This window comes from Artemia sp. Qi Xiang Cuo, chromosome 10 (assembly GCF_049724085.1).
Source record: "Artemia sp. Qi Xiang Cuo chromosome 10, ASM4972408v1, whole genome shotgun sequence".
Lineage (NCBI taxonomy): Eukaryota > Metazoa > Arthropoda > Branchiopoda > Anostraca > Artemiidae > Artemia > Artemia sp. Qi Xiang Cuo.
Genome location: NC_142803.1, coordinates 6,769,062 through 6,793,855, shown reverse-complemented (window position 1 = coordinate 6,793,855; position 24,794 = coordinate 6,769,062). Strand labels below are relative to the sequence as shown.

The following is a 24,794-nucleotide window of genomic DNA, read 5'->3' as shown; positions in this document are numbered from 1 at the left end:
TTTCTATCTCGTCAACACCTTTTTGAAGTTAAAAAGTTTGATGATTTTCAATCTTTTTTGTTCGAGGTACAGAGAATGCCCATCGCTCAATGCTTCTACTTTTCAATTAAAATTTTCCCTATTTGCATGCTTATGTTTCCTAAGATACCTCATGTTCATGTCTGGTTTCTCTATCTATTTTTGTTCCTCGATAAGAAGGATATTTTGCCCTAGATTTCCACATAATTTTCATGAAAATTACAAGACAGCATTATATTGTTAATTTTAAATTAAGAAAATGATACATTTCTTGTAGTATTTGCTCTTACCTTGAAAGTAATAACTTTTGGCGTGCTGACAGCTGATCAAGTTTTATTTTCATTTTTCAACCAATAATTGACTCAAATAAGCGAGAGTATGTTGAAATTTTTGATGTTATTTCGGATTCCCGTTTTGATTAATTTCAGTAGACTGAACAAACCCTCAGCTGGAACATTTCCAAAAGGTTACATGAATATCATGCAATAAACATTGCTATAAAGTTGCATGAATATCATGTAACAGACCCTCTTTAAGATTTTTTTTTTACTTCGTAAGAAAAGATTTCTTGGTACACGCTATTTTAAGAACCAGAGGGGTTGACAGCTAGTTGTGCTCTCGTTGACGACCAGAAACTTGTGCCTACCTAAATGAAGTAAATTTATTTTTAATAAATAAATTATGTTAAATATCCAACATCATTTGAAAAAAATTATTCTTTCGTTTGACAACAAGGGTTGATTGAAAAAAAAACAGCTGTTGATAAAAGCCGTAAAACATATAAGATAAAAATCAGATATTTTGAAAGATTAACTTAACAGCAAGGGGTTTAAAAAAAGAGTATATGCTTTCAACTAAACGATATGTCACTTGTGCACCCTACTCCCAGTTAGTTGGAGCTGTGCTCTGCATGTATTGCAGTAACAACCTGTCTGGCAGTTGGAAACTCCACAGTCTTAATATTCATATTCTTGGTTAGCCTCTCCCAAAGACTATTTTGTGTTGTGTATATTTATTTTATTCTTGGTCGTTGAGAGAGATTCAACAACCAGAGCTATGCAAAATTTTTGCGATGCGAAGAAAAAAATATATATTTTACGAAATACATCGTGTTTGTACGACTTGTGCATGCACAAAAAGCACAACACTTGTAAAGTACAAAATTTTTTTGTATCTTGCTCTTTTTAACTATGTGTTTTTATTTTTTACTATTGTTTTTTTTTATTGCATTTGAGTAAATCTATCCGTCTATCTGTTTAACTATCATTTGGTGTGAATTTTGGCTCGAAAATTTTTAATATTATTAGAAACTGCTGAAGATTATGATATTCTGGACAGAGTGATTCGTCTGAAGCTTGCCTTTATTGGGAACAAATTTATAATGGGTAGAACCCATTGGGTTCAAAATGACAGGAAATTCGTGTGACGTTAAGATGGCTGGTTGTGAATTAAGTCATTTAGAGTCTATCTTTATATCTGCTTGGCAATCTGAAGTTAAGTTTTGTGGACTCAACTGGTGAGTTTTACCTTATGTACTTCCTTATTCTTTCAGGCCGTCTCAAGTCATGCTAGTACCGTTCTTTGCGCTAAAATATGTAAGATGGTGTATGAAAAGATTGTATTGCGATCCGATTGTACTCGGCAGATAACGTTTGGAAAGATTCTACTGAACAAATGTCGCAATATTTTAGATGGAACTGAAGGTGCTACGACCGAAATCATTTCTGGGAACACACGGTAACGTTTTTTCTTTTTTAATTAAACCATAGTCAACTCAATATTGTTGATTTTCTTAAGAAAAAAAGAATCTGCGCTCCCCCCCCCCCACATGTATTTTGTTCCAGAGGCCATCTAAGCGTAAATCCGAATGAATTTTTTTGGAACGAAACTAATCGTAGGGTGAGAGATCACAACTTACGCCTTTTCTCCCCTCCTCTGATATAGCTTTGGATGGTATTGGGCATAAATTTGAAGTTGATCAATTTAATTGAAAAGGTCAAAAGGCACAAACAATATATCACCGAGGGCAAGGCCTTGATCCAGAGTAAGGCCTACCAATTATGCAAATAAATGACGCACACCATTTGTCTCAAAGATACATTTAATTCAAAAGGTTGCTGTGTTGTGTCTTGTTGAAATCAGTATTTATACAAGAATTTTCAATAAGCATTATCCAAGTGTCCAAACTGACCGACAATATATTGCCAAAAAAAATAACTTTGTTGCGAAAGCAATCAGCTGTTATCAAATTTTCCAATCTATCTTTAGTTGAGAAATAATCACTCGCGTAATAAGAAAAAGCTGACTTTTAATTTTTATACCAAAATCAGGAAAAAATTGAACTCGTACTTGAATCGTGTAAGACTAAAAAAATTGATATAACTAAACATGAGAAAAGCTGTGACCAAACAGAAAAAAAATTGATTACTCAAGCCCATCCAAAACTGTGTTCAACCAGATATTGAATGCTCAAGGGAATTCAAAAAATTCACACAAAGACAGACTGAATTGAACACTGAGCTAATGACAGCTGAAAGAATTTCAAGTAACGGAACAGGGAAAAAACGAACTTATATAAAAGGAGGAAGGGTATTTATCTGGTATTAAAATAGCTGTCATCTATAACGTCTGGCTTTATTCTTCTATTAAGGGCCAGAATTAATCAAAAAGAAGCTGACACTTCTTTGACGTCTTTGATGTGTCCCCAGTAGCACAACTGCCCATCATGGTATTGAATCGGAATGTAGATTTAGCCAGTCCCTGTGGTGAATGTGTTCCATTCATTACGGAATTCCACGAAACCTAGTTTATCTTATCAAAGACGTGTACTCTAGATTAAAATGTCTTGTCAAGACTAGTGAAGATCTCACTGACAGCTTCCAAAAGTCCGCAGGAGTCGTTCAAGGATGGCTCTTGTCCCCAGAACTGTTTAGCCTCTTTCTCACTGCAGTTTTATCCCTGGTGCAAACAACTTGTTTTGTACACTTAAGGGGTGTCTAGAAAGACTAGCTAGCTTATGCTGACGACATTGACGAAATGGCTGAGGTGCTTGATGACCTAAAAATCACTGCTAATGAGGTCTTTGAAGTAACTAGCTCTTTTGGAATGATCACAAAATGCATCCAAAACCAATACTATGTGTTGCTCACAAAAGCCACAGTATACAATTAAGCAAGACCAAAAACTTAACTGATAAACTATCCTGTGGAGCAAAGAGTTCTTCATTCTCGGTAGTATAATCACCAATGACAACAACCCCTCAAAGATACAGAAAGACAGCTAGCCCTCACGAGTTTCAGTTTCAAAGTCCTTATGCCCATATGGTGAAGCAAGGATTTGTCTCTGTACCTTAAGACACGACTTTTTGATACTTTGATTATTTCCATCACAATATACTTTTGAAAGATTAACGTTGAAGGTAGATGACTAGTGTCTACTCTCTGTATTTGAACTTAAATGTCTCCATCGCATTATTAGTACTACCTACTTTAATTTAATCTCAACAGTCTGACTCCTTGAGCACATTAAAATCTAATCAACAATCCTCGCCAAGATCTAACCCCATTACCTTCTGTGGCTTGGTCACATAAAATGGATGAGTTAGTTCTACCTTCCGAAAACTATCTTTGAAGTTCAAATTCACGGTTCTAATCCTCGTGGTTACCCCCCAAAGAGGTGGAAGGGAAACTTTTTGCCTCATTGCCTTCCCGACGTTCTTTTTACCTAGCAGAAGATCGTGAGGCATACAGAAGGTATATCCACGCCATTACGAAGAGAGAGACCCCAAGACAACCTTCAAGGACAGATGATGTCCAATACAGAGAAAATAGTTGAAGTGAACAGCTTCTCTTACCTTGGTAGCATTGTCAGTTAAGATGGTGGATGAGCTGAAAATGTTAAAAGTAAAATAGCCAAGACACATGATGTTATTTCATATTTGCAAAAAGTTCAGAAGAATATGAAGATAAATCTTCAAACAAAGATTAGAATATTGGAAGCTATGTTGATGACGGTTGTCAAGTATTTTTCTGAAACGTGGGCAATTCGGGATACGGAAAAGGATTTGTTCGACATTTTCCAGAGGAATTGTCTACGGACTGTTGTGGGTACCCGTTTGGCTGACTATATTAAAATAGTCAGCTGTACATTAAATGTTGTTTTATCATTCTTTCTAGGGCTAGAAGGAGGCAAAGGTTGAGAATGCTAGGATATATTTTGTGGATGAACTATTATAGATTGCTAAACCTCGTTCTTTTCCAATCCATCTAGAGTCAAAGAAAAAACAGATAAACCCCCAATATAGTGACAAAATGTCGTAAGAAGGGATTGACAGTAAATCGGAACTTCTTGAGAGGGTTTAAAGAGAGAAGAAAAGAATAGATTGGAATGGAGAAGGAGCGTTTGTAACCTCTTTGACCTCTAGTGGCTCGGTGACACAGTGTGTTCTTAGCAGTAGTGGTATTAGAAAGACACTAGGTTTATAATTCGCGAATTGTCTTTGATTTCCATCAAAGTGGTATTTGAGGGTTTCCAACTAGTTAAGCACATATCTGAGATGATTACTGAAATGTAGAAGTCCAAAATTAAAAAAATAATATTAAGTGTTTGTTTCACAATTGGTTTTTGATTTCTATCTAAGTTGTTATCTCAGGATTAGTAAGAAAGTTGGTATGTGAGGGTGTTGATTATAAATTTACGACTTACACAGCTAATAGGCATCCAAATTAAAAACGAATTAAAAAGGGGATCTATTAAACCTTGTTCAGAATCAGAGTTACGATTTATGTTGAAAATTGCCCACAGAAATTAAGTATTCACCATTAAAGTTGCCTATTGTTTTCACAAATGGCGTTTGGTATATCTTAAAGATGAAGTTGAAGCTATTCCCAGATTGTCGATTACATATTGCAGCCTAGAACTCCAAATCAAGATACGTCTAGTTCTTACTCTACAAACCATGTGCGATTATAAAAAAACTTTTGACATATTTGAGTTTGGTTTTTGACATATTTAAGATCAGAAATAGAATGTACCAATTCTGAAGCACATTAAAAGACCTGGATATATCACACTTACTTTTAGACTGTTGTCACAACATTTATTTAAGGATGTTTAAGGTTATTCAGATATCCTTATTTGTCCATGATTATATGTCCTAAATAATTTTGTAGACATTCCTGTTACGACTTCTTCCACTACAATTAAAATCACCACGGTTTTACTCTTAATCAATTTTTACTGCTACAGTTGATGAACAATTCTGATGATGAATGAATGGTGCTTTAGTTTTGTGCCTTAGTAGAAATTTTAGGTATTGTATTTTTTCAACTGGCTTAAAGTATTTAAACTTAAAAGGGCCATTCTGAAATCACTTATTAGTTTATATACAATTTCACCCATCTATCAGATAATATTTTTGAACTTTGCTGTAAGTTTCATATTTTAGATTGACGAGTATGTTGAAAAGTTTTTTCTTAAAGAAACGTAAAATTTAGCGATAAGCCTACTGCTGTTGCCTACATGAAAAGGACAAGATGCTTACATTAATGGATTCATTCGTTTTCACCGAGTTTTGATATTATTTGTACACTGACTTAGACAGTAGTCGAATCCAAATTTAAAAGTGGGGAAATTTTTTATGCTAGCTGAAGCTTTGTAAAATCAAATTTTTGGTTTCAAGAGCAATGGGTTTCTATGGCTGTTGTTAAGGCGTGTAGCTAGGGTGGGGGTAACATATAAGCAGTCAAGAGTATTTTCTTTGTAACAAGTCTGAGGGATCAACTGACAATAACAACTCAAATATTGACTTCTATGCTTTCTTTGATTTATTGGATCACTGTATAGTTTAATATATTCATGATGTTAAAAGTGATCTACAGTCAATTCATCATTCTTACTTCTTTTTTCGTATAGTAACTTCATTTGTAAAATGCTATCTTAGAAACCTGATAGGGGGTTCATTCATATGGTAATGGAAAGTTCTAGTTCCATTTTTAAGAGTCAGAAGTGATTAGAGAGAACCCAAACTCCTGTTCATGCTAAATTTTTGTATATCTCCTCCTGTAACCCCTAAAGAAATCCGATACAAATTCCGAACAGATTGAAAATATCGATTTATTTAAAAATAGTCGAAAAGTTCTATAGATGTATCCCTGGGGATGATATTACCCCTGCAGATACTCGGACAAGAGACTTAGATAATGCAATATAGCATTTATTTAAGCATACTAATAATTAACTGACAATTCACTGCAGCACCAAGCCACTTGAGGCCAACACATCTACGTACGCTCCTCCTCAATCTCAATCTATTCAGAGCGTCCCTCTTTACACCCTCTCAGGAGGTTCCTATTTCCCTGAAATCTTTCTTTGTGACATCCTCCCACCCCAACCGCGGACGACCTGCTGTCTGTTTAGCCCTTGACGTTGGCCAAAAAGGACAGTCTTCGGCAATCTGTCATCCTTCATCCGCAGAACTTGCCCATTCTCTCTCAGACTTTCTCTCATTATAGCCCTAATAAGTGGGACAGAACCACATTTTTGCATACCCTATTGTTTGAAATAGGGTCAGTCAGCCGTGTGCCCAAAACAATCTATCAGCAATTTCTCTGGAAAACATCTAGCAAATCTTCATCCTCTTTTCGGAGCGTCCATGCTCCAGAACCATATTTCACCATTGGCATCACTGTAGCCTCCAATATTCAAACTTTGGTTTGCAGACTTATATACCTATTTCTTCCAACTTTTTTCAACTTTGAAAAAAATCACCCAAAGTCTTGTCTATTCTACTTTTAACATCTCCACTACTCCCACCGTCTTTACTAATAATACTATCAAGGTAAGTGAAGCTGTCCAGCTGATCAATCTTTTCGTTACCAAATGTAACCTTTTTGTCTTCAATTATTCCTAGTCTTAGTGGCTTATTCTTCCTAACATTTATTTCTAAGCCTATTCTAGCCCCTTGAACTCGCAAAACCTCTACAAGTTTGGTCATTTTGCTCACACTTTCATCTAGGATGCTGAAATCCTCGCCATAATCAGCAAGGAAAATTTTTCCTCACCATTTGAATCCGTGTTCTCCCATTGCCTTTCCTGTGGTCCCTAAGGCAAAGTATATCAAATTAAAGAGGATAGAACACAACCTTGATTAACGCCTGACTTAATTCGAAACCAGCTGCTAACCTCATTTCCTACCTTAACCGTAACAGTGTTATCCTCGTACATAGCTCTGTTCCCTTTAATGTATTTTTCTGGTATACAACACAAGGATAGGACCTTTGCTTAAGCTCTTCTATCAATAAAAGAAAATTTTGTGTTTGATAACTCAAGCACTTCTCAATTATTAACCTAAGAGTGAAAATCTGGTCTACAAATCCTCTACCCTTTCTAAAACCGCACTGTTCTTCTCTTGTCACTTTGTCATCAGCATCTCTCAGTCAGTAATTTGCTACTTACAGAGACCAGTCTAATGCTTCGATAATTAGCACACTCACTCTTATCACCTTTCTTATACACTGGTTTAATTAAGGTTTTCCTAAAACCGTTATATTCTTTTACTTTTTCAAAAATCATATTCATAATCTTCAGTAACGTATTTGTAACCTCAGAACCACCATATTTAAGGAACTCATTTACCACAGTATCAGTACCACGTGCTTTTTTATTTTTTAATTACTTTAGAACTATCGTTAATTCTTCATCACAAAACTAATCATCCTTCACATCCAAGGTATACCAAACTTTTTCATTTACCTCTATATCTTTTTCTGCAACTCTGTCTCGGTTTACCACATTCTTAAAATGTTCTGCCTATCTATCTTGAACTCTTTTCTTATCACTAATTGTGGCCCCGTTCCTATCTTTAACTGGGACAAGTCCGGATTGACTACTCCCTTTCCACTTAATAACATGCCAGTAAAATTTTTTTTAACTAGTATGCCGTCTAGCTGCTGCATCTTCCAGATAGTCCACATTTTTATTTATGGCCTCTACTTCACACCTTCTTAGTTCATGCTTTAGTGCTTTCTCCATTTTCTTTACATTCCTCTTGTTTTCATATGATCTATTCTATGAAAATAAGAGGAATGTTGCAGTATCCATTCATATATATTGGGGAATATCTCAGGATTTGTGAAGGATATTAAATTGAACTTTAAAACAATTTTGAGGGGGATACTGAACTAAGTCGAAAGATATTGTGTGTGTCAAGGCTGTCAAAAGAGGAGGTCTGAAAAAGACTAACGGTATAAAGTCGATATTTTTCAAGGAATATCGAGCGGGAACTTGAACTAAACCTAAAGAGACTATGTGGATCCAGGTTGTCAGATTGATGTGTGTGTAACGTCTCAGAAACGACTAAGGGTATAACAAGGATCTTTGAGGAGATTTTGAATGGGAAGGGGTGTACTAAATCAAAATACACCATGTGTAATCTGGTTGTTGAAAGATGCATCTACCATGTCTCTGGAATGGCCGAGGGCATTGAAAAATCTTTCAGGGCATATTGAAGTGGGTGTTTAATAAAGTCAAAAGCTACTTTGTGCATCCAGGCTTCCGGAAGGGCGATAGCTTGAGAAAAGTTAGAGGATTAATTTGAATCTTTCAAGGAATCTTGAGGGGCAATGATGATGTACCATATATACAATATCTCAGGATCGATTAAGTGTTATAACTTGAAACTATCAGAGAATGTTTAGGGGTATGTTCATGTAAAAGAACGACATTATGTGCAATGAGACTGTTAATAGTGCCCATAAGTAAGTTCTATAGAAAAACTAAGGGTAATAAGTTCAAAATTTCAAGGAATGTTCAGAGGGACGTCTGAACCAAACTAAAGGACGTGGATGCAGTGGATTCTAACTAATGGATTTTTTTGTTAGTTTGTTTTTTTTAGGCCGGATATTGAGGGCTAAACACCTCTGTCTAACAAAGTTATCTATTACAGGTTACCTCCTCATAGCAGTATAATACATATAGGCATAAATATAAAATGAGTTGGAGGTAATACGCTTGAGGCTGCTTATACAAGATTTTTAATCTTGTTGATAGAAAAGCATAGTAAAGGGTGGAAAAGCCATGTCGTGACCAAGCTGGACCCAGGGTTGCACAGAGTGTCAATTCATAATGGAGGTCCCAGGAACTTTTTTTGCCGGTTCTAAGCCAGCCTAAGCGCTTAGTGTAGACTTGAGAAGATAGTTCCCGTCCTGCACTGATTTTGGGACCAATTCTGTTCCAGAGGCCATAATGATTTCACTGATTTAAAAATATGGAAATTACAACTTGAAATGCTACGAAGTTAGCAAAAACAAAAATTCTATAGCATCAATAGTAGGACTGACGAATTCAGACGCTTTGAACAGGACTTATTTGGAGTTTGATAAACTTAAATTCTGGGGTAAGAAGTATAAAATTAAGTGATATAGATTTTATTCACTCAGGCAGGATGGATGTCATGCATAAACAGGAATTAGGGCTCATAATTAATAGTTATGCTCCTAAGTCTTGTTTCATAGGTAAGGTACTAGTAATGGAATTCTAGTTGATCATTTTATGACTGAAATATGCATGTTATTAAATATGGTAGTGTATACTCCCGCAGACCCAAATGACAGAGATTGTAGTTACTCATATGAATTTTACTTACAGATACAGGAAGAAATGGCAGGATCCCAGGTTGAAATGGGGATAGATGGTATCCTAGCCTAGGTAAATTTGAAGTTAGAAAAGAAAACAGTAATAGTTACTATTTGTATAATTTTGTAGGTGCAACAATATAGTTCTAACCAATGCAGTATTTTGTCATAAAATCACCTATAAGTTAAAATGGCATTCACAAGATGGTAAGAAGGCTAACTTTATTGATTATTTTATTGTAAACCAAAGATTGCAGGATCAATAGAAGATTTTAGGGGATATAGGCGTGCTGCTACTGATGTCTGTTGCTAATGTACTCGTATTTTAATAAATTAACAGGGAATAGTCAATCTGGACTTGTCCCAGTTAAAACAGGGACAGGTCCACAATTAGTGACAAGGAAAAAATAAAGAGAGATGAGCAGAATATTTTTATAATATGCTAAACCGTAATAGAGTTAAAAGAAAATATATAGAAAAAAATGAAAAAGTTAGCAATAATGGCCTAACTACTACTACTACTAACAACTCGCCGCAGCACCAATCCGCCTGAGACCAGCACTGCAACACACACTTCTCCTCCATCTCAATCTATCCAAAACCTACCTCTGTACACCCTCCTAGGAAGTTCCAAATTCCCTTAAATCTTTCTGCAAAACTTCCTGTCACCCCAACCCTATACGGTTGGCCCAAAAGGACAATCTTTGGTAATGTGGCATCATTCGTCCACAGAACGTGCCCTAACTATTTCAACCTTTCTCTCATTATAGCCCTAGAAAGTTGGATTGAGCCACAATTGTCGTACAGCCAACTGTTTGAATACGGTAAGCCGGATTAATACCTGTAACAATCCGTTGACAATATCTCTGGAAAACATTTTGCAAATCTTCATCTACTTTTTGGAGCATCCATGCTTCAGAACCATTCTTGACCACTATCATCACTGTAGCTTCCAATATTCTAATCTTGGTTTGCAGACTTATCTTCCTAATATTCCAAACTTTTTTAACAGTGAAAAAACACCCTGAGACAGGGCTATTCTACTTTTAACATCTTCATTGCTCCCACCGTCTTCACTAATAATGCTACAAAGTTAAGTGAAGCTTTCATCCTGATCTATCTTTTCGTTACCCAGCGTCACCTTTTCATCTTCGCTTATTCCAAGCCTTAGTCACTTAGTCTTCTTAAAAATAATTTTCAAACCTGTTCTAGCACCCTGAACTTGCAAAACCTCTAAAATTTCCTTCATTTTGCTCACACTTTCATCTAGGATGCTTAAATCATCAGTATAATCTAAGTCCAGGAAAGTTTATTCTCCCCGTTTGATTCCGAGTTGTCCCAGTGCCTTTCCTGTGCTCCGGCAGATAAAGTCCACCAGAATTAGCAACATAAAGGGGGATAGAACACAACCCTGCTTAACAAATGAAACTCAGAGAGGAAAGAAAATAATAAAATGAAATCAAAAAGGTGAAAAAACGAGGATTTTGTCAACCAGTGGCGAACCATGCAGAAGAAGAAATAAGCAAATATTTCGACAAGGACCTCCGCTGAGTCGTCCTCAGTGCTAAACAAAAAAGAAAGAAACGAAAAAGAAACCAACAAAAATCTAACCTTTCGAAGTTTACCTTACAACGACAGAACAAAAACTAAATAAGAACCAAGTTGGAATCAATGAAAAAGAAATCTACCAAGATGATTGAGCAATAATCCTTTGCTTTGCTTTAGCTTCAGCTGGTCTACGAATTCGTTCAACATTTGATGTGCAAATAGGTTCTCTCAAGCTGTACCGGGTGAAAATATTGATTGAGTCCTTCAGAATTAAACTGTCATAAATTGAGCTTGACGAAATATCTCCAGTATCTCTATTTATTGCTAAATTTTGCTTTATGTATATTTTTATATTAATTACCTCTTTAAAAATTTGTGGTAGGCCATTTACAGTAGATATTAAGGTTGCCTCGTCAAAAAGAACAAGATGGGTCGGATATTTGAATATATTTCGTCTTCTTCATGGTTCACCACTGGTTGACAAAATCCTAGTTTTCACCTTTTTTTGATTTTATTTTTCATTTTGTTATTTTCTTTCCTCTTTGAGTTTCATTTGTATTTCGAAAATCCGACCAATCTGGTTCTTTTTGACGAGGTAGCCTTATTATCTACTGTAAATGGCCTACCACAAACTTTTAAAGAGGTAATTGACATAAAAAAAATATATAACCTGAAATTTAGCAATAAATAGAGATACTGCAGACATTTCATTAAGCCCAATTTTTATGACAGTTTAATTTTGAAGGACTCAATCAATATTTTCGCCCGGTATAACCTGAGAGAACCTATTTGCACATCAAATGATGAACGAATTTGTAGACCAGCTAAAGCTATAGCAAAAAAGGATTATTGCTCATTCATCTTGGTAGCTTTATTTTCACTGATTCCAACCTGGTTCTTATTTAGTTTTTGTTCTGTCGTTGTAAAGTAAACTTCGAAAGGTTCGATTTTCGCTGGTTTCTTTTTCTTTTCTTTCTTTTTTGTTTAGCACTGAGGACGACTCGGTGGAGGTCCTTGTCGAAACATTTGCTTATTTCTTCTTCTTCATGATTCGCCACTGGTTGCTAAAATCCTCATTTTTTCACCTTTTTTTATTTTATTTTTATTTTGTTATTTTCTTTCCTCTCTGAGTTTCATTTATCATGTATAGCCAGTGTGGTCTTAGAATGTGTTAACCCTGCTTAATTCCTGATTTAATATGAAACCAGCTGCTAACCTTATATCCTAAGGTTATATCCATAAGCAGTGTTATTCTCGTACTTAACACTAATCACTCTGACGCATTTGTTTGGTATAACATACAAGGATAAGACCTATTCTAAAGCTCTACAATGAACAAAATCAAACACTTACTCATAATCTATAAAACTAAGGACCAAGGGTGTTTGATAACTCAGGAACTTCTCAATTATTAACCTAAGGGTGAAATTTTGGTTGACACATCCTTTCTAAAACTGCACTGCAACTAAAACTTTCTCTTAAAACTTTGTCTACATTTTCTCTCAGTCTGAAAAGTATCATATTGCTAAGCAATTTCCTTCCTAAGGAACTCAGGCTAATGTCTCGATAATTACCACGCTCACTCTTATTACCTTTCTTGTACAGTTGTTTAGTTTGGGTTTTACTAAAATTGCTAGGTATTTCTCCTATTTCAAAATCATATTCATAATCTTCATTAACTTTTTTCTTGCCTCAGAGCCCCCATGTTTAAAAAACTCATTTACAACACTATCAGTACATGGGGCCTAATTATTTTTTAATCTTTTTAGTACTGTTGCTAACTCTTCCTCACAAAACAAATCTTCCTTTACATCCAAGGTATCACAAACTTTTTTATTTTCCTCTGCATCTTTTCCTGCAACTCTATCTAGGTTTAGTACGTTCTCAAAATGTTCTTCCCATCTCTCTTTAACGTTTTCCTTATCAGTAATTGTAGCCCCTTTCCTATCTTTAACTGGGACAAGTCCGGATTGAATACCCTCTCTCAGTTTATTAACATACCAACACAATATTTTACTATTATTTCGTCTAGCGGCATTGTCCTGATCAACGGTAATTGTATCCATGGTACCCACTTCACAGCTCCTTAGTTCATGTTTTAATTATTTCGTCACTTGCGTTACATTCTTCTTGTTTTCATATGATCTATCACTCAGATATTTTTTGTTCAAGCCCCTTTTCCTCTGTATTGAACATAAAGCTTTTTCACTAATATTTCTATTTTCATTCCTAGCTTTGTTTCCTAAGACACCATCAGCAACTTCACAATCCATCTTCTGCAGTGTCAAATTTCAAACTCTTCAGTTTTGTATTCAACTCTTTTTGGAAAGTTTCTGTCAAATTCTTATCTTGGAGTCCAGCAACATAATAACTTCCCCGGAGGTAGTTACCTTCCCGAAATTTCGGCTTTCAATTAACGCTAGACACTACTAGATGGTGATCTTAAATTTTAACACAAATAACAGCCCTTCGATATATCCTAGTATCTTGTATTTATCCTGCCAGTGTCGGGTTTACAATAACATAATCAATAAGGTTAAAGATCAAAATCCTGTCAATTGAAAATTTCGATTGTAAATTAAAAAAAATATACTAACATAGCTTCCATATTTCAGCAACCTTAAATCCTCATTGTTGGGTACTTGTATCAATAGATATGTACAGTCCATGCGAAATAAACTATTAGTAATTGACATTTATTTTATATCCATTTTATAAAAATTTGTTTATTTAAGGTTTTGTTAATTTTTTTTATAGTCACGCAAGCATGTGAACCAAATGGTGTGACGACTCTGTAGGTCTTTCTGTAGTTGGAGTGAAGGTTTACGTGAAGTTTTAAAAATTATATATTAGGCAGTTCTTTTCTAAACTTCACTGAGAAGTCTTTAATAGAAAAATGGTGGAAGAGGGAAATCCATTTATCCCCCAGGGCTATTTCCAGGGCTATTTCCAGGCTATTTCCAACGACCTCGCTTGATTCTGAGGAGTTCTGCCGGATTTGTCCTGAAAAATGGTTGCTGCAGGTTGACAGCTCCCATCTTATAGCAGTAATAATTTAAGCGCATCATAAAATATTACAAAAACATGCTATTCAGCACAAAGGGTACAATTCTCTGGCCTACTCGCTGTATTTATCCGGTAAAACTTCCTTGAAGAAGGTGAAAATGATGAAATTAATATTCATTCTTGATACTTTATTAACCCCTAACCGCCCTTTCCAATCTGCCTCTAGAGTATATTGTTATGTATATACTCTTTTGTGGATGGTATTAATTTTCATACTAGAAAATAGCTGAGAGTGAAATCACAAAATGCGCATTACCGTGCGGTTTTTTTGCCGAGACATCCTCAGAGCCTTCCGCAAAAAAAAAATCCGATAGACATCAGAAAATAAAACAATATCTTAGAAATTACTTATAAGTTTTATGCCTCATCGGAGTTTTGCGATATTTGCAAAGAATGAACGTTGCTTGGGATTTTATTTATATAGTTCTCTTGATTCAGGGGTAACGCAGTGGATGGATGGGTCTCCTAAGTGATCCGGGGCTTAAGGATTCCATTCCGCTGCCACTAAGCCAGGCAACCGTTCTGCTTCATATGCCTGCAAAAAAGACCTGGCTACTAAAACATCGATTTGACGTCCTCTTTGCCATAAATGACTCTGAAGGACCTTTATTGACCTGTAATTTTCTTGAAAATGTTAAAAGACAGTTTGAAAGTAATCGTCACAGTAATGCCTCTATTCTGTTTTATTTGTTTTGAAACCAAGTTTGAAAATGGATATTTTAAAACAAATTAGACAAAAGCTTCTATGCAAGTTTGGAAGGAAAAGTCATTTGAATCCACCTTTTAAATGTTTGTTTATGCCACGATATTAAGTGCCTATGAAGGGATATGAGTTTACCTTTCACATTTGCCTAGAAGTCTTTGTCCAAGTTTATTAATTAATATCCGTTTTTATAAATTATTATTAACCATTGCATAGAGTAAGTACTAAAAATGGATAAATAGAACAAATCTTTAACTTAGAGGCAAGGCCCTTGAAAAATAATCAATTATTCTAGTTTGAGCTGTTTGATCGTTCTCTAGACCAAAAAAAAAAAATTGGAAATGTCTTGAGTGAATGGAAGGGGTTAAGAAGTCCAAAAAAGACCATACAATTTTGTATAACTTGTCGGTTTGAATATTACATTGATGGCTCCCTGGTAGAACGTCTGTGAAAATTACTGATACGTTCTGAAGTAAATATGCTCTTCCAAGTTCCCCTATTGATGTTGGTATACCATCTGGACCGAGTGCTGATGTTTTATTGCTCTCTTCAAAAGAATCCATACCTCAATTTGATCTACTGGGCTCATCAAGTCATAATCTGCTTATTGCGAGAGAAAATTTTACTCCGAAGTTGATCTAGTTATTGTTCTAGCTGTCTGCACCCCTCTACTTTTTTTCTCGATACACTGACCACAAAACTGCAGGAGGGCAAAACTATTCTTGACACTTTCCTTAATTTCTGCAAGAACGATTTCTTACCCTTGCTTCTGAATTACTTTACCATTTATCATTTGCTCTCCTTCTCCTTTCCGCTTTCATTGTCTTTCCCGACGTTTTATATTCCCTACGTAGTCTATGGTATCATTAGTCAAGGACCCCCGACAAAAAACAAGATCGCTAGAAAATAGATACCAGGCTTCGACAAGCTAAAGAAGGTTTGAATATAGAATCTAGGGCAGAAACAAGCACTTAAAACGAATATCTGGCGGTGTATTCAAAATTCCTATGTCCAATGGCAAAAAGGGCCATTTTTTCATTGCTCTTTTCAAAAGAGTTCATAAGCCTACCTCAATTTGATCTACTGGGTTCAACAAGCCAATCTTATTGTTGCGAGAGAAAATATGACTCCGAAGTTGATCTGGTTATTGTTCTAGCTGTCTGCACCCCTCTACTTTTTTTTCTAGATACACTGACCACAAAACTGCAGGAGGGCAAAACTCTTCTTGACACTTCTCTTAATTCTCTGCAATAACGATTTCTTATCCTTGCTTATGAATTACTTTACCATTTCTCAATTTGTCTCTTCTCTTTTCCGCTTTCATTGTCTTTCCCGACGATGTATATTCCCTACCTAGTCTATGGTATCATTAGTCAAGGACCCATGACAAAAAAAAACGCTAGAAAATATTTACCAGGTTTCAAGAAGCTAAAAAAGGTTTGAATGTAGAATCTAGGGCAGAAACAAGCACTGAAAAGGACTATCTGGTGGCGCATTCAAAATTCTGCAGAATTCTGCAAAATTCTGACCACAAAACTGCAGGAGGGCAAAACTCCTCTTGACACTTCCCTTAATTCTCTGCAATAACGATTTCTTATCCTTGCTTATGAATTACTTTACCATTTCTCAACTTCTCTCTTCTCTTTTCCACTTTCATTGTCTTTCCCGACGATGTATATTCCCTACGTAGTCTATGGTATCATTAGTCAAGGACCAACGACAAAAAAAAACGCTAGAAAATATTTACCAGGCTTCAACAAGCTAAAAAAGGTTTGAATGTAGAATCTAGGGCAGAAAAAGCACTGAAAACGAATATCTGGTGGTGCAATCAAAATTCCTATCTTCAATGGCAAAAAGGGCGTATCTGTAGAAATAGGAAAAAAAGATTGATATATTTTTATTCTGGGAAGCTTTTTTGAGCATTTTGTCTGGTAAAATATTTCTCCATGAGTATAATTTCAGGTCCAATTCCACTAGTGAAGGATTTCAAAAGTAGAGGAGGAGTATGATCTCTCTACTCTACTTTTCACATTTACCTTGCCTTAATTCGCACTTGCAAGCGTTAAGAATTTACCTGATCTTCAACTGATCGACATTAATGTGAAAAAGCTATGCTCTTTGCAATACTAAGTATATTTGCAAGTTCTCTCCCCTACCCTCACCCAAACTCTCCTGATGTGACCAAGATCTTTCCACACTCGGACCCCTGTTTGTGCTATACTTATGCACTTGAGCAGAAATGGTACGGTAGAGCTACAAACCAATGGGATCTCATTGCACGAGCGTAAATGTTATCACTTTGTTGATAATCAAAGATTTTAAAGCCAAAGACTGAGTACTGTTTTTTTCTCTCAGTAAGTAAATGGCTACGGTTCTCTGAATTTATGATCCGTATATACTCCCCTAATTTACATAGAGCCTTTGGGGAGACTAGCACAGTGTATTATTGTATGTGTATTGCAAATGAATAAAATCTTATTTTACCACTTGGGTATGTTTTAATAATGTGCAGCCAGGAAGCTAGATCTGATTGTGCACATTATTTTTTTCTTTTCTCTCTTGGTATTTTATTTCATTTCACATCCTAAGTTCAAACCTTTCATTTAGGTCGAAAAACATTAGATAGAGCTGAATATAGATGACGTCATCTATTATGCAAATTAGGTAATATCTCCTTTGGCACACAAAATTTTCGTTGCGCCCGCCTATATTCCTTTTCAGCAACCAATTCTTGCCCTGATAAATTCCTCAAATCTTCTTTAGCTCGTTAAAGTCTGTGATAATAGAATTTCGTTGGCTGGGTCCCTGACTACATAGCAATCGATTTTCCTTGGGGAACGGTTGTTGTTTAATATTGAGAAACAACACATCCCTCCCTTTTTTGTTAGGCATTCCTTATACAAAGATGCTTAGTTCTTCTTCCTTCTCTCTTCTTTTGCATACTCTTTAGGCTTACTTTGCTCATTGAAAATAAATAATTTATATATTTCTGTGCCTTTATCCATTTCTTCCTTCTGTACCATTCCATTATATTTTTTCAACTTCATTTCTGTACATTCTTCTCTAAATATATAGGGGTCTAATAAAAAAAAATTCCCCTTTATCAAAATTGTGCTTATAATTTACAACCTGTGTCTCTCTAACTTTTCGTTTTCTTAGTTAAAACACTGATTTATAATGCCAACAAGTCATGTAGTCTTTTTATGTTTCAATCGTTTGAATAAATATCTGCTCTAGTTCTTCCTCTATGAATAAATCTTCCTTCAGTTCTGAATCATCGAATATTTTGCACTATATTTGATTCTATATTTATTTGTTTTTGTTTTTATTTACAGGTTCATTGCTGAGTTATTTAAGCGGAAAATGATCAAAATTGATTTAATGAGCCAATTTTTGTCCAAATTGTTTCACCTCGGAGAATTTTATGATATTGATGATCTTTGTAGCTTGATTTTCATGATTGGAAAGCCTTATGACCAAGAGGTATTCTGTTTTGTTGATAGCTGAAATGATTCTAAAATTAACGGAAATTTAAAATATTCATCAATTTCTGAGAATATAAATATATTTTCAAGTTTTGATGCCACCTATTAACCAGATAAGTAAACAGATAAATATTGGAAATTGTTTTGAAGATTAATTGAACATAAAATAATCTGATTTGGAAAGTAAAAGAGAAAAGGAGTGAGGCGAATAAACATTAAGGAATCGGGTTAAATACAAAATATGAAGTAGAAGGTAAAAAGTGACACTTCTCCAAAGCTCGGGATATACGATATATACCTGTATTTTACCCTAATTTGTCAGAACATTTTACTTCAGATCCATGTTATATTAAGCTATATTAACTTTAAATTTAAACACATATATTCTTTTTAGTAAAATGACTTACAAAGATGTACTAAATAAAAATAATTTAGAATGGCAATCCATGCAATTATCATTGTTGTGTGAAATATTGCATCATTGATGTGAGCCTCAGATCGCGATTAATTTTCTCCTGGCGTATACTAATAGAGCTCTGATCAGTAAGGTTGGGTTATAATATCCAATGCCATTGAGTGGGCAGAGCGTTATCCTACCCAATGATATTGCGCGGACGGGCCGGTCCTTAATTTTTCCCCATTTTGGGGAAAACTTCTTTAGCTCACCTTTAAAGACAGCTTAGAAAATACAGACTTTTAAGACAACTTCTTTACCTCAAACTTCTTTAAAGACAGCTGATATACCGTAAATTGAGGAAGGACTTTATCAGATTGAAATTTTGACTTACTGAAGGATGAACTCCTACTTGTGAAGATAGTTACCCTTCTCTCAGTCTCTCTTCTAGTCCCCTTTTCCCCCTTACTCTCCACTTTAATCCCCCTTAAGCGCTCTTTTCCCTTTTTTTTAAGAAGATTTGCTTATGTTTTAGATGCTTAGAGAAAACAAGCTAAAATAGAGCAAAATACTTGATAAGCTGGAATATTTTGTAAAGGTAAAGAATACGGAATTAGACTTTACAGTCCCTACCAGCGATGCTGATCTCCGTTTCTTGGCCCTTCAGCCAGGAAGTGCATTGGGGGGCTGGGGGCCAACCATCCTGTGCTTTCGCACACCCTTCCTGTTTACCATCCCCAGATTTGTCCAAGTACCCATTTAAAGCTGGGTAGACGCTGGCTGAGCCTACAGAGTCACGCCACTGACCCCCGTCCCAAACCAAATAATTGAGTACACTAGGATTCGAACTCCCGTCCCCTAGGACAAAGGATAAACGGATAAACACCTCATGTGTGATGTTTGGAATATATTTAGTTATGGTTCCCTCTATATAATTTATCAAGTTGTGTCCATGGTACAAGCGAAAAGAATTTCCAAGATTTGGTTTCAAATGGATTGTCGAAAAAAAGACTATAATTTTGTTCAATCCCAAAAAATATTTGTTTGTGCTAAAGCACTATTTTAGGGATTTGGTGAGGGCCTTTAGATTTTTAGAAAGCCTTTTTTGTATCAATAAAAATTACCCCACCCCTTAAATAAACAATATATTTTTTTATTAAAATAAGAATTAGTTAAGATCCTTGCCTCCATCCCATATTTTCGTGCATTGGTGTCCTTCTGCTCATATTGTGTTGAATCCCTTATAAATCCAATATCTTTTTATGTTGATCTTTAAGTATATGAAAAGAAAGAAAACATTTGTTCCATAACCTACATGATTCATTTTAAAATTAATAGAAGAGCAGCTGTTTCCTTCTTCTAAAAACCTCAATTGTTTAAATGTGAGGTACACGTGTGTACATAAGGTACATTCTTTGATAACTTTACTTGTTCATGAGTTATACATGATATTCCTCATATATGAGGTATGAGGTACATGTGTACGCGAGGATTGATTTTTTTTTTCCTTTTAAGTATAAGAGCCAAGTTGCAAAAGCAAGAAAAATGGGTCAGTCACCAAGATGGGGAGTTAAAAGTATCGAAGCTTTTATGGATCAGTTGAAGGAATTTGGCGCAGAAGAAACAACGCAATCTTGTACAAAATTCTCGATAACCATGTGCGAGTTGACCTTCAAGCAGCAAACTTGTTCGGGAAAATGTGAGACTTGTTCAACTTGGAAAAACCGGCTTAAACAAATCTGGAAATGTCTCTAGCCAGGGTATATGAAGCACAAGTATCAAACTGCAATCTGCTAACGTTTGCTTCTTAATTCTAATTTTGTGATGTAATAAGCGAAAAATTATACAAGGTTTCTTATGTTATTGCATTTCCTCTAATTTCACGAAGTAAAATTGAACACGAACTTACCCAACCTCATTCTTTTTTTCTATATTTAAGTAGTTTTAATAGCATTTTCAAAAAATTCGGTTCTTTCCCATTATATAGGCACTTACAAGGAAACCAGTCACGAGATACCCGATTTTTACGGGTTAATTCAAGACACCGCAATACAGTAATTGAATTCTTTGCGTGGTTTTCAATGCGTTTACGATATTTAAACTGTTGTTTTTTAGGGTTTAGGGGGAGAAAAAGGTACCTACTACCTAGGTTAGATTAGGTCAAGTATTTGATATATACAATGCCTTAACCCCCATCCCCTCCCCCTAATGTGCAAATGTATAGCCCAAATTTGTTTGTAAACTATTATATTTTCATCCCACTTTGTTTTATTTCATTAGCATTAACCAAATTTGACTTTTTAGAAGTGCCCATATAATGGGAAAGTACCAGAAATTTTTATATTAATTTGGTGTTTTTGCTGTTTTTCTATGACTTACAATAATTTTATTGTAATTTATTTCTTGATGCTCACAACAAGTTTAAAAAAAGAAATTAAAAGCCGGATTCCATGAAAACCCTTTCATATATTACGGGGTAGCAGCGTTGATATCACTTGTTTTTTTCCTTAATTTATACCATTTCAGACAATTCTGACTATTCAGACATTCAGACAAATCTGGGATTTTCTGGCCTTAAAAATCGATCTATATAGGTCAGAAGTTTGAGAAAAATCGATCTATATAGGCCAGAAGTTTGAGAAAATTCGTCAAGAGACTTTTATGAATACATTCTATAAGCATACATACGTCGTATTTACCTCAGTAGTGGTTGTATCATTTTCAGTGTCTATGATGCAGGCGAAATTACACAAGAAACATGATTGACCAGAAAAATCATGATTGATGTCATATTTATTATTACATTTCATGAGAATAAAGTTACATCCTTCCTAATTTTCCCCCTTCTCGGGAAGGCATCGTTTTTATATATATGATGCATGCGATATTGAAAAAAAACATGGCTATTTGTAAAGTACCAAGCGTAATTAGTCTATTTACAAAAGTTATTCTTTGTTAAAGATACTTTTTTTCTTCTTCCACTTGCTTTAATCCAAATTCTTTCACTTTTTTGTCAAAATTCTCCCTAAAAATCCTTTGCAAAGAAAAGTATCTGCTTTTAACCACTTCCTTATTTTATCTGCCCAATTAACTAAAAGTTCTAGTTTCGCTTCTTTCCCTTCTGGCATTGCCTTAGCAAAAACACTAAAGCCTTATAATCCCCGCATAATAAACATTTTGATGAGATAAGAGTCAAAAGTCAATCTCATTTTTTTCTTAAAACTGCTATAGTTTGTTTTCATTGTCAAAATATGTCACAGGATTCAAGATCGAGCATCTGCTCATTTTGATGCCTGATAGGCTTCATGTAAATTGTATATCTGTCAATGATATAATGTCTGTCAATGTCAATGTATATAATGTCTGTCAATACATTGTCTGTCAATGTATATAATGTCAATGAATAGGGAATAATTCAAAGGTATTTCTTACGTTTTTTTAACCGCAATCGACTGCAAGTTTGGTGTTGTTATGCATTGATGCAGTAAATAGGGCAGTACAACCCGTTTGGTAACTAAAATCCTTTTTACCTCAAGTTAGTTTTGATAAAAGTGGCATTGAGACAGAATAGTTATTATAAAAAGTAATAATGTGCGCCAACCATGCAAGCGCTGAAACCGCCGACTACTGTAGTATCAGAGGTTAATTTGGTATGTTCTACTGTCTAATCTGGAACATCAACAGTAGAACGACAGGGGCCAGTTGTTAAAATTACCGGTACCCTAGTAGGTGTACTTACTAATATAAACGCATTTTGTTGAAGTCCTTTTTGGTCATATTTTAGACAACAACATTTTTTTGTGGTTACTTTTATTCACTTTTTCCTAATTTACTTAAGATTTGCAGGCAGAACACTTCACATTTTTCTTGCTTTTAATACAAATAGTCTGCCTACATTTCCTTTGTCTCCAATTGAAACTACAACACATCGCAAATAGGTCGATTTTAATGCATTGAGTTGTGATTTTCTAATCACAATATCTTGTGTCTGTCCACTTGTCTCTTACAGTATTCTCCCCACAAGTTTAAATATGTCAAAATTTCAAACTATTTTCTATAGAAGATAGCCAGATTTGTGGTCTCTTTTTACTCAAATTTCAAATTTTTCGAGGTCAGATTGAAAGCTGTCAATAAACTAACCAAATATAAACGAACTACCAGACCTGTGATGAAGTTATGCACAAGACGGTTTACAGGGTTACCGTTTGATATGATTTTTAAACAGCACATATCGATGGAATTTGCAATACTACACGCTGATACCATCCCCTCCCCCACTCCAAGCTTTGGTCGTACAGATTTATTTTTGCAATTGATTAAAAAAAACTTTTTCCACAAAATAAGTTTTTTCAAATAAAAGTAATGAACTCCATTAAACCAAAAATGAGCAAAAATAAAATCAAATAATTTACCGAGTGTGAAACAACCACAAATCAGCATCGATAAATAAATGAACCAGAAACGAACAGAAATTACAATAAATAACCAAGTCAGACTCAAAACGAGCAGAAATAAGCATGAGTAGAGCTAAAAAAGCCCTATGCCTTCCCAAGGCCAGAATATAATTTGAAGTCTACTAAAAAAAACAGAAATGCTTTTACTTTGATAACTTTAATAAATCAAATCAATCAATCAATCAATCAATTTATTAATACTAAAAACAATTACAAACGTAAATTTTATACACGCCCAAGAAGCTCAGCTTGTAAAGGGCCAACAAAACAAAATAAGACACTATTATCAAGCACATAAAAAAAAGACATACTTATACAAAAAAAAAAAAAAAAAAAAAAAAAAAAAAAAAAAAAAACTGGATCAAGAGACATTTATGAAAATAGGGGAATTAAAAGGAAACTTCACATAAAACTTAAAAAAAATATTTAAACGAAGAAAAGAGATTGAAAATTAGGATTAAATATATATAAAAAAAAAAATGAAAATCAGAAAAATATATTGAATGAAAAGAAAGACAAATAAATTTGGATGGAATGCAAAAAAAAAGAAAAAAAGAGGAAAAAATTACTATACTGGAAAGACCCGGTGAGAGACTGCCTTTGCGGAAAGAGATAGAGGGATATCAGGAGGGCTGGATTTCCATTGCAGAATTGATTGATAAACAGGAGACCTCTGACCTGCTGTTGATGATCGTTTAGGTAAAATGAATCTGCGATAAGAACTACGTAAAAAAGGAGAGTACCTACCTAAGTCCTGACAGAAAGAAAAACGGCTGCAGAGATGGTGGAAAGTGTATCTAGAAAAGCAGAATGTGCTAAATAAAGGTTACTTTTACCCTCAATACGATCCAGCGGAGCTATTCCGGTATCATTATAAAGATCAGAGGAAGGGTAAGAACGAGGTAGAAGAAAAGTAACCTTCACTACCCTATTTTGGGCTCTTTCAAGTGAGCAGAGAAGAGATTTATTAGTACTACCCCAGAGAGAACAGCAATAAGAAAGGTAAGGAGAAAGAAAAGCATAATAAAGAGAAAGCATAACATCTGGGGGAAGAAATGAGTTAACCCTGTATAACATTGAAGATTGGCGGAGGACAAGGGAACGGGTATGAGTTATATGGGGTTTGAAAGAAAGAAAACAGTCAAGATACACACCCAGAAATTTCACTATAGTGGCTTGCTGTATAATATCATTCCCATAACTCAGGATAGTTGACTCCATTACGTCTCTCATACGGTAAGAGGTCCTGAAGTGTACAATGGCACTTTTTTGGCTATTAATAGTCATAGCATTAGACCAGCGCCATTCTTTCACTTTTTAAAGAAGATGTTTAGCTAGGGAATTGGCAGATGGCAGATCCACTGCAGCAATGAAAAAGTTACTGTCATCAGCAAAAAGAATAGAGTGCACGAGGGGATGAAGAACATCAACAAGATCATTAATATAAATTAAAAACAAAAGTGGTCCAAGCACAGAGCCCTGTGGGACACCTTT

The 24,794-nt window shown here is 35.0% G+C and overlaps 1 protein-coding gene across 1 annotated transcript in view; it reads left to right on the top strand.

Annotated features, from left to right (window-relative positions):
• Nucleotides 1-20,706, top strand: part of LOC148947417 (uncharacterized) — a 71,403-nt gene extending 50,697 nt beyond the window's left edge. The window contains exons 9-11 of the mRNA XM_089095879.1: nucleotides 1,571-1,755; nucleotides 18,303-18,450; nucleotides 20,362-20,706. Coding sequence (XP_088952005.1) covers nucleotides 1,571-1,755; nucleotides 18,303-18,450; nucleotides 20,362-20,601 — 573 coding nt within the window. The 3' untranslated portion in view covers nucleotides 20,602-20,706. The remainder of the gene's footprint in view (nucleotides 1-1,570; nucleotides 1,756-18,302; nucleotides 18,451-20,361) is intronic.
• Nucleotides 20,707-24,794: the final 4,088 nt, after the last annotated feature.